The 11,177-nt window shown below is 40.0% G+C and overlaps 1 protein-coding gene across 6 annotated transcripts in view; it reads right to left on the bottom strand.

The window, feature by feature from the left end:
* Positions 1-322: 322 nt before the first annotated feature.
* The window catches only part of PCBP2 (poly(rC) binding protein 2), a 50,620-nt gene continuing 39,765 nt past the window's right edge, over positions 323-11,177 (bottom strand). For 4 of the 6 annotated variants that reach the window (XM_075851857.1, XM_075851858.1, XM_075851855.1 and 1 more), the window contains 3 exons: positions 9,457-9,512; positions 7,128-7,297; positions 2,100-2,749 (listed from right to left, as the gene is read on the bottom strand). In XM_075851857.1, coding sequence (XP_075707972.1) covers positions 2,383-2,749; positions 7,128-7,297; positions 9,457-9,512 — 593 coding nt within the window. In that variant the 3' untranslated portion in view covers positions 2,100-2,382. Of the gene's footprint in view, positions 744-2,099; positions 2,750-7,127; positions 7,298-9,456; positions 9,513-11,177 lie in introns of those variants that run through there. The other 2 variants (XM_075851860.1, XM_075851859.1) reach the window with 1 other exon arrangement.

Below are 11,177 nucleotides of genomic sequence, written 5' to 3'. Positions count from 1 at the left end.
CCGTATTTACGGGAGGACAAAAATACGATCGTGTGCATGAAACCTTAGAGTGAGGATGTACATTTGCTGCTAGACTACAAAGAAAAGCTTATTAGAAAACAAGCACTTCAGTGGATTTTTATTTTATTTTGAAATTAAGTCACATCTCTTGAAGGTTGGTGTCATAAGTGCCCACAAACTAATGCCAGTCCTGTATTTACTTACCTTTTTATTGCATCATACAAGTCATTTACATTGGTCACACTACTTAATGCAGTAAAATAAAAGCTCCTGCAAACAATGAGCCTGGAGCAGCCATTACAAACGAAAATCCCACACAAAATTTCAGTCCATCTTTATTTGTTTTCTGAAAAATTCCTGACGTTACAGAACTAAATTGAAATGCCTTTAATACCCCACTCTTTACATTGTGACTTAAATAAAAAAAAAAATTATAGGTAACAGGACAAACTTTTATAAAACTAAAATCTGTATCAGCAGGTTTTAACAGCGGCAAAAAAGGAGAAACAAAATTGAGTTAAAATGCTGTCAATTATAAAAAAAAAAAGAAAAAAAAAAAGTTGACGAGTGGATGAGGAAAAGCACGATGAAACTGAAAATTTGCAAACTAGTTAAAACCTGGAGGGAAAAAAAAAAAAAAAAGCTGTTTGCAGGGCTATGCAGACTGACATGAGCTAAACAGGGAGGAAGAGATGTTGGAAGATGTTTAACTGCTTCCCATGCCACCGGCTTCTGAAGAAAGCCTAAACAAACAAAAAACAAAACAAAAACAGAATAGTTTTAATGTAAAACCAATAAGCACCACAAGTGCTCCATATACATTTATGCTTCTAGAACAAATTGCAACTACTAGCTGTACCTGCACTAAAATACATATTGCCTCAAAAGACTTCTGTTGCATTACACATCCTATGTTGCAAATGCAGCCTAGATCTAGCTCGACAGACTAAGTCTTGCTTTCTTAGTGTTCGCAATAGAAAGATAAATTTCTCGCTAGCACAATAAAAAGCGTGCATTTTAACGAGGACAACTTAGACTTTTGTAAAACCATCATCTAGGATAGAGCCATTTTATACGAGGCAAGTGTTCATTCCATAAGCGTATGAACCCTGCAAAGATGTAAGGGGTACTCCATCTGTGATCACGAAGCACACTACGTCTGTAACATGAAACATTCAGCAGCTAGTATATTCCTAGATATCATGTGTAAACAAATTCCTACCTTGCTCTGCTTGCCAGGTATGTAGAAATCACTTTCACAATGTGTATGCACGTGAATTTATGGAAAATATGTTATCTTGCAACTCAACAGCTAGAAATAGAATTCTGTAGCTATCCACATACAGACTAAGGGTATGTTCACACGGCTTAGCAAAATAAGTCTGAAATTACGGAGCTGTATTCAGGTCGAAAACAGCTCCCGATTGTCAGACGTTTTTGTAACTACTCGCGCATTTCGCGGCATATTTTACGGACGTTATTGGAGCTGTTTTTCAATGGAGTCAATGAAAAACTGCTCCAAAAACATCCCAAGAAGTGACATGCACCTTTGACGCGGGCGTCTTTTTACGCGCCGTCTTTTGACAGCAACGCGTAAAATTACACCTCGTGGGAACAGAAAATTGTAAAACCCATTGAAAGCAATGGGCAGATTTTTGTAGGCGTAATGGAGCAGTTTTTTCAGGCGTAATTCAGGGCGTAAAATGCCCGAATTACGTCTGAAAACAATGCGTGTGAACATACCCTAAAGGTCGCTATCAAGTACTGGCCGTAAGGCAAGGAAGCCCCAGGAATTATGTGCAGGTATCTGATACTTATGATTGGAGTAGATATTTGGCTAGATATGAAATAAGAACTGACCGCCAGCAGCCAGCCTTGAAAAACTGATCTGCTGATAAATCTCTGGGACATAGCTATGTTCAAACATGTCTTATATAAAAAAAAAAGTGAAATCATGAACATTAGTTTTAAGGACTATTCTCTTTATTCATTTTGTGTTAAATTAAAAACCCCGACATTTAAACAAGCTATTTTCATGCACCTAGATAAAAATGTATGTGTAGATCATGCAGTCTGCTCATAAATAACTCAAACTAGGGTTTGTCATCAAACCATTGGCTGTTTTATTGAAATACAGTGAATTCTGATCAAAGCCATAAAACAGCTAACACTATTATTGGTAAGTTAAAAGATGCACAAAGAGGCAGGAAACTACCTTTCAAATTAGTAATCATGAGAACCCAGATGTTGCACACTAACCACCATCTAGATGGCTACATTTGTAGCATAAAGGGGTTACAGCAGGTTTAACATAATAAAGACAATTAAATTAAAGTTTTACATATATGTTCAGTTTCTAGGACAACTCAAACCACAGGCTACTCAGTAGGGAGAGAAGCGCTGCTTGTCCGATTTCACTTTAGAGTATTGCTGGGCGGCAGAGGCAGGAGCAGCGGAGGATGAGGTAGAGGAGGCTGTGGACACGACATTTAGAGCCAGGAGCGGGACAGGTTTCATGTCAAGCAGATTGGAGACACAAGGGGCAGTCGAGGGATTAGGGAGGCTGGAAGGTGTTTCCGAGGAAGAGGAAGAGGAGGTGGAGGCTGAGGAGGGTTCGCCACCCCCGGCCGTGGATGCGTTCACCAGAGAGGGGGCAGCATTGGAAGAGGAAGGGGTGGAGGGTTGAGAGATGCTGAGAAGGTCAGGGGTCGTGACGCTCTGGGAGGAGGAGGGTTTAGCAGTTTCTAGACTGAAACAGAGGAAAAAAGAAAAAAGGGAACAAAACTAAACGGGTGGGTGGGAGAACAGGAACAAACGGAGGAGTACAGGAGGTTAACAATGGAAGTTGAGAGCAAGCTAAACACTATAGTGAAACCCAGATCTTCTCTGCATTGATATAATGCAATATGCTCACCAAATATGCGATCGCTTTTGCTCAGTTTCTAAATAAAGCAAACTTAACTACATTTCATCTTTAGTTGTAAAGGAAGACTCCAGAAATAGTTCATATTGTTCAACCTAGCGCAGAGTCTGAGGGGGGCAATGCATGACACAGGGATTAAAGACTATCAAAGAACAAGCACTGTCATGCATCACGCCACATCAGGCCCTGCACAAGGCAAAACTCAATGCAAGTTTTAATATTCAAATATGTACGACTACAAAAAAACATTGACCTATGGTGGATGTTGCAGCAAACTCCCAAAGTGCACTTGTCACCATTGAAAGGGTTAAACTAAGGTGCCACGTACACCGCTTTAGTCAACAAGCCATCAGTCTGATGCTCATGATGGATCAGCATCACTGATTTCACAAGGATGCCAATTCCCCAGGAACCAAAAACAGAGAATGAGCCCAACACTGCACCAGCTAGTTTAGAGAGTCTGTCCCCAGATTTCATAACACAAATTACATACAATTATTGAATAGATCTTAGACCGGATGTACTTCATTTGAAAGGATTCTACAACCAGACAGATTTTCAAAGTAAGTACACCAGCTTTATCAGGTCTAAGATCTATTCAATAATGTATGCAGTATGTACTGTGAAATCTGGGGACGGAGCCTCTTTTCAATATGTACATAATTTAGTCATCTTGAAATAAAGCCCATTCAAAGGACCCTGGTCCCATGACAAGTGCATTTTGGTTCTGAAGCTAACCAAAACATGACCCCCCCCCCCCCCAGTTAACACGGAAGTAAAGCAGTCACTGTAGCACACTTATATTTATAAAAATATATAAAATAAAAAAATGTACCAATAGCTAGTCAATTTGCTAGTTGCAGAAGATAGATATATAGGCTGTTTGTGTTCCAGTTGATCTTTGAATCATTTTTGGATAAAATGAGGGTCGGAGCTGCGGTTGGTACCAAATTAACTTTATAGAATTGCAATCATTTTTGTAACATCTAATGTATTCATATCTACTGACTAAGTTGACAAATCAGGGAGGGGGTTAGAATACAGCATCTAGTTTTGAACGATCCATACAAAGGTCAATAAATAACCAAACAAAAGAAACTAAGGGGAGAGAGTTTATTAACTACGCCAAAACATAGAAAAGTTGCAAAAAAGGCCCAATAGTCACAATCTGTTAAAAATTGCAACTTTGGGCATGAGTGGCGTGAAATTCCCTAGTTTGTGAATAGTGCCCGTGGCACAAAAAGGGCTCAGGGCCACTGCGGGCCGACAAAATTATAGTTTACGCCAAAAGTGTGCCGTAAATCAGTGGAAATCCACGCCAGCTCCTAGCGTGTAATTTCACACTGTGGGGCATAGTAGAGTCCTGGGCGCTTCTTAATAAGTCTGATGCCAGCAAAGCAGAATGCTTAGACTGGCATACAAAACGCCAGTCTTGGTAAATCTGCCCTCAAGTCCTTGAGCAGTTCCCTTCACTCAGGCTTTTATACATTTTGTTGAGTCTTCCTTTTGCGTTAGCACAAAAGTGACAACAGGAAATTTAGCCATTAAAGGCTTTGGACTCACTACAATAACTTCATTTGCAGCAATTGGTCTAATGCCATGACATTTTAAATCCGTAATAAAAAAAAAATAAATAATGATGAAGTCCATTGTAAATATTCTAGGACTGATACACATTACAATCGGTTGGCAATCATTTGCAACTATTGTTGCGTATGTTTATTTACCAGTTCAGGTCCAGGATATTTTGAGCCTTCAGGACCAGACACGTGCAGAGATTTTTAGCACGTGTCAATTAAAAGCCTATGAAACTTAGTTTGTTGGGCCAGGCACATGGATTTTTGCTTCATTTTTTATGAGCAATGCAGGTTTCTTATCTTATTTTTATGAATAATTTCTGCTTCTTCAGAATTTAGGCTTGTTTGAAAAATTCCCCAAAATTTTTTTAGCCATTTTTTTCTGGTAATATAGTATAACCCTAAAATAGATCATTTTCTACAGTAAAGGTTTTATATTACAGGTCTATTTATATATAATTGGGTCAGGGATAGTGTTATGACTGTTTGGCGGGATTTTTTTTTTTACATCTGAGGTATTTAATTATTATTTTTTTTACTTATGGTCTGTCCCTTAAAAAAGTCAGAAGAGATTTTATTTTTCTAAAAATTTTTGACAACTGGATCTGCATGGCAGCCATAGTTACATGGGAAACCGGCTTTATTATATATAGGGACCACTGTTACTCTCAGGACTGTGCTAAGTCTAGTTACTCCCACTAATGGCATTCTGCCGATCATGTAACCATTGAGCGGTGTATGTAAAAATCAGAGATGACAGAAGTGGGCTTTAAGGACTACAACTGCCTTCTGTAAATATACAGTGGGCAGTCAAACCAGTTAAATATAGCCTTCGACTGTCAAAACATTATTAACAATTAGTTACTTGTTAGGCTATGTTCACATCATGCTTTTTGCCTACGTCCGACGTATACGTCAGGCAAAAGCTCCGGACGTATACATTGAACAAAGGCGGTGACTGATGCCCAACAGTGGCATGTCACCATTAGGTATAACGTAGAAGTCAGAAAAAGTTGTTAAGCCCATGACTTATACGTTAAACATAACGGACATGTCATGCAGTGGCATTTGTCACAGGATCTGGTGCGATTGAAAAGTATAGTCTACTGCACTAGAACATCCTTCAAAAGAAACACTATTTGCCTCCGCCAGGCTAAAGGAGCCAAATCGACACGTTTACCATGTACATCATGAGCTTTACTGACACCAAACGAAGGGCAAAAACGTGATGTGAACAGGGACTAATTGTGATCAGTCAAGGGTTCTAAGCTTGCTAAAAGTCTGGGGTCTACGAGCCTAGTGACCATGCCGATGTCAAAGTATTAACATAAGCTTATGACCTATATAATAAACTTAAAGGCTATGTAAACCTTTGATAGGCATTTTTTATAGATTTTTTTTTTTATATAACAGGTGTCAGCGTGTTTGGTATATCTTTTTAGTCTTTATTAGACTGCGGGACTGACTGGTTCAGTGAAAGCGGGTCCTGCATGTCAGACACGCAGGATCCACATGTTAGATGTGATACATTACAGGTGTATCCTGCATTGCAGATACACAGAACCCGCCAGGTCCGCGGGACTGACCGATTCAGGTAATCGTGAACGATACAGCTGCTCTGTATAGAGCGGCTATTTCTCAAAAAACTAAATTCGAAAGTTACACTAAAGCTGACTAAGCTTCTTATATTGTATAGAAATAAAAAGCCCCTCAAAAGGTGTACAGTACATAGCCTTTAATGCAAACCGTAGCCCTTTTTATTATATATTGTAAAGGTGTTATATTATTCTAAACAATTTAAAGAGGCTGTCACCAGATTATAAGTGCCCTCTCTCCTACATAATCTCATTGGCACTAATGTAGAGAACAGTGGTTTTTATTTTGAAAAACGATCATTTTTGAGCAAGTTATGAGCTAGTATAGATTTATGCTAATGAGTTTCTCAATGGACAACTGGGCGTGTTTTTACTTTTTACCAACTGGGTGTTGTACAGAGGAGTGTATGACGCTGACCAATCAGTGACTAATCAGTGTCCTGCACTTCTCATTGTTCCAGCCCAGCATGATCCACAGCACAGTGGGATTGTGCAGTGAAAGTAAACACGCCCAGTTGCTAAAATCACAATACACGCCCAGTTGTAAATAAGAGAAAACACGCCCAGTTGTCCATTAGAAAGGCTAATTTGCATAAATATAAAATTACTCAAAATGATCGTTTTAAAAAAAACCAAAACACGTTGCTGTTATCTACATTGCAGCGCCGATCACATGCAATAGGAGATAGGGGTTTGATAATCTGGTGACAGAGCCTCTTTAATTACCCTTAGAGCAGCCACAACTGACATGTGGTTGCCCAAAACGTAAAAAAAAAAAAAAAGTAAGAACTTTAAGATAGAAAATGATCTATATCCATTAGAAACAAAAAAAACCTTGCTTTCCTAGTGTTTATACAGACTACAGCTTAAAACTGCCCTTCATTGTGTATTTCAAGAAAATAAAGTGACATTTCAAGCCAGATTGATCTAAAAAGAAGAAGTGGCAGAAATTCACATGCATAATTACAGGGGCAGATTTTCAAGTTCCACTACAAAACTTTATATAAAGATTTTGTACCCAAAATGTCTTACCTGACATTGATAAGGTATTGGGCCAAGCTAATGCTGGCTGTTGATCCAGTAATTGTAACCTGACGATCAGTGGAACCTTCAACCGGGTTAGCGATCTTAATCTGTGCTCCAGACATCTGGCGGATCTCATTTATTTTAGCTCCCTGACGGCCAATGATACAGCCGATCAGCTGAAAAAACAAAGACATACTGTTGACCTAAATACTTCAAGCTGGCATATCCATTTACCAAGGTATTCACTAGAACAGATTAACCATAGTTAAACAGGCAAACAAAAATATATATTTTTTTTCCTTTACATTACTGCATTGTGGCCCTTTGTTATAGTAAGGCCTCATGCACACGACCATGCTCATAATTACGACTCGTAATTACGAGCACGGCCGGCCACGGGCAGCCGGCTGTTTTTCCGAGCCGTGCTCCCATTATAAAATATAGTATCAGGGCCCGTAAAATAAAAAAATAGAACATGTTCTATCTTTTTAACGGCACCTTCCCGTGAGAAAACGGGGAAGGTACCCGTGGCCAACAGAAGTCTATGGGCCCGTTATTTCGGGTCGTAATTACGACCCGTAATAACGGGTGTTTTAACGGTCGTGTGCATGAGGCCTTAGTGTGTAAAATTCCCCACCTGTCTATTTGAAAACTTAGGTACAAGCACCTGTGCTTGCATCATTTATGCACCCCCCTATAGGGACAAACATAGAAGAAAATTTGTCGTATAACATTAAAGGAACAGTGTCACCCAAAAAATTTTTTTTATATCAGTTTGATGTTAGTGTTTTATTAAAAATTTTTGTATTTATTTGTGTGTTACTTTTTTTTACTTTTTCTTCCCTATGGGGGCTGCCATTTTTTTTTCCATTTCTGTATGTGTCGATTAACGACACATACAGACATGGAATACGGCAGCTACAGTCCCATAGTGAATGCGAACGGGGCCCGTTCCATCCACTATGGTGTACGCCGTGTGTGTGGGAACGGCGCATGCGCCGCTCCCACACAGTCCAAGTTGAACTGAGCGCCGTCCGGCGCCATTTTCCTGTAGACCGGAAGTCGCGGCCGGACAGTAAGATTACTACTTCCGGTCGCGGCTTCCGGACTTGGAGCGGCGGTAGCAGACGGAGCGGGCGGACCGGAGGGAGCGGCGGCTGCAGGAGCAGGTAAGTGATTTCTATGTAGGTTCGTGTTTCAGTGTGTGTGTTTACTAGTGTATGTAAACCTACTACACTGTGTGTTAGCTCAAAAAATGGCGACACAGTGTAGGAGGTTAGACCGTTCAATCCCCTCGTTTCTCCCGGCACTCGCCAGGATAAAGGAGGGGGGTATTCTGAGAGCTCACTAGAGCGAGGGATTTTTTTCCAATTTTGCAGCATAAAGCAATGTGGTTGCTTTACCACATGCAATGCTGCAATTTTGGGAATTGCTCCATCTAGTGACCAGTGCTGGGAAATATTATAAATTAGAATCTAATTTATAATATTTCCTGACCCTTGAAAAAAATTAGAACAATGTTTAATCACCTACACACTAATTGTTTAACTAAAAAAAAATAAAACACATTTTTTGCTAGCAACACATTCCCTTTAAGGCTACATGAACATGTTGGATATTCCGCATGGACTTGCGACAGCGCTGCGGAACACAGTACTAGCCATACTGCAGTTTCTAGACAGATCACCCCTTTCGATAAAGCCCATAGCAAAATCTGCCTGCGTATGTCGTGCCATATTTTTCCACTGCATTTAAACATATTAAGTGCTTTAAAAAAAATAAAAAATAAATCCACGGAAGCAATGCAGGAATCACTATGGATCTGTGTGCACAATTCTTTACACTCCTGTCCATTTAGTGATTCGATTGACAATTGCAGCATAGTCCATACTGGAAAATTGGAAGTGTGTATAGATAATCTACACAATCTCTGTACACCGGTACATACAGTGGGATCCCAATATCTGTAATGTCACAGGTCGCATGTCAGTTTCAATCATTTATGCGCTGAACTTACTATATTCTGTACAAGACAACTCCTATGTAATCTATAGCAAAATACACAAGTTTAGTAGAATACAGTATAAGGTCATTTTTCATGGCAGTATTTTGCTTCTGTATTTGGAGGTCAAAATCAGTAGTGGGTCCATAACATAGAAGAGGTAGGTATCACTCCTGTTGGCTTCCAGCTACTGATGCAAAATACTGACCAAAAGCCTGGCGTGTGATAAAGGCCCCTTTCCTAAGCAAGTCTGATAAAATGGAGTGGTTTCTTAACGAATGTATGATAGTTGGGAATGGGATGTAAAATGCTGTATCTTAGAGCTTTACTTACATCGTTTGGAATGGTGAGTTCGTGGGAGGTCGTCTGAGCTGAAGCATCAATACCTCCTAAGATACAAAACATACAGGGAAGAAAAAAAAAATATATAAAAAAAAGTGACTCCGATTTCAGCAAATACATCTTTTATTGCATTAAAAAGTTACACAATTTTCCAATATACAGTATTAATTCCTTGTGGATTAAAGAGGCTCTGTCACCACATAACATACATAAGGAGAGGGGCACTGTAATGTAGGTGACAGTAATGCTATTTATTTATAAAAACGATTTTTAGCTTTAGGCTAAGGTTTCTTTATGCCCAAGTGGGCGTGTTTTTAATTTAGACCAAGTGGGCGTTGTACAGAGGAGTGTATGATGCTGACCAATCAGCATCATGCACTCCTCTCCATTCATTTACACTGCACTAGCGATAGTTATATCGCTATGTACAGCTACATACACACACTATAACATTACTGCAGTGTCCTGATAATGAATATACATCACTACCAGCCAGGACGTGATGTGTATTCAGAACCCTGTCACTTCTGAATCTTTTCTGTGAGATTTCCAGCAAGGCAAACGCAATCTCGTTTTAAATGACTGTTTACAACGTAAACTCTGGAGATTACGTTTGCCTTGCTGGAAATCTCACAGAAAAGATTCAGACGTGTCAGGATTCTGAATACACATCACGTCCTTGCTGGAGGTAATGTATATTCATTATCAGGACACTACAGTAATGTTAGTGTGTGTGTATGTAGCTGCACATAACGATATTGCTATATCGCCAGTGCAGTGTAAATGGAGAGAAGTGTATGATGCTGATTGGTCAGCGTCATGCACTCCTCTGTACAACGCCCACTTGATCTAAAGTAAAAACACGCCCACTTGGGCATTAAGAAACTCATTAGCATAAAGCTAAAAATAGCTCAGTGGTAAAAATAGATTGTTTTTCTAAATAAAAAGCATTACTGTCACCTACATTACAGCGCCCATCTCCTTATGTAGGAGATATGTGGTGACAGTCTCTTTAAGACCTCTGCTTGCTGTCATTTAGTAGTAGTTCATGCTTTACTTAGTGGATAAATAAAAACAGTCCTGGTTACATGGACACAGACAGGTGCTGTGGATACATAGCATTTCTGCTTTGGAGTCAGCTCTCACTTGCATATATTTCACCATTACCTTAAAGAGGCTCTGTCACCAGATTTTGCAACCCCTATCTGCTATTGCAGCAGATCAGCGCTGCAATGTAGATTACAGTAACGTTTTTATTTTTAAAAAACGAGCATTTTTGGCCAAGTTATGACCATTTTTGTATTTATGCAAATGAGGCTTGCAAAAGTCCAACTGGGCGTGTATTATGTGTGTACATCGGGGCGTGTTTACTACTTTTACTAGCTGGGCGTTCTGACGAGAAGTATCATCCACTTCTCTTCAGAACGCCCAGCTTCTGGCAGTGCACAGACACAGCGTGTTCTATAGAGATCACGCTGTGTCGTCACTCACAGGTCCTGCATCGTGTCGGACGAGCGAGGACACATCGGCACCAGTTGATTCTGCAGCAGCATCGGCGTTTGCAGGTAAGTAGCTACATCGACTTACCTGCAAACGCTGATGCAGAATCAACTGTAGCCTCTGGTGCCGAAACGATGCAGGACCTGGGGCAGGAAGTGAGTGACGTCACAGCGTGATCTCTCGAGAACACGCTCTGTCTGCACTGCCAGAAG

The sequence above is a fragment of the Rhinoderma darwinii genome, chromosome 2, assembly GCF_050947455.1.
Source record: "Rhinoderma darwinii isolate aRhiDar2 chromosome 2, aRhiDar2.hap1, whole genome shotgun sequence".
NCBI classification, from domain to species: domain Eukaryota; kingdom Metazoa; phylum Chordata; class Amphibia; order Anura; family Rhinodermatidae; genus Rhinoderma; species Rhinoderma darwinii.
Note: the sequence above shows the minus strand (reverse complement) of the source record. Positions and strands in the feature narration are given on the sequence as shown.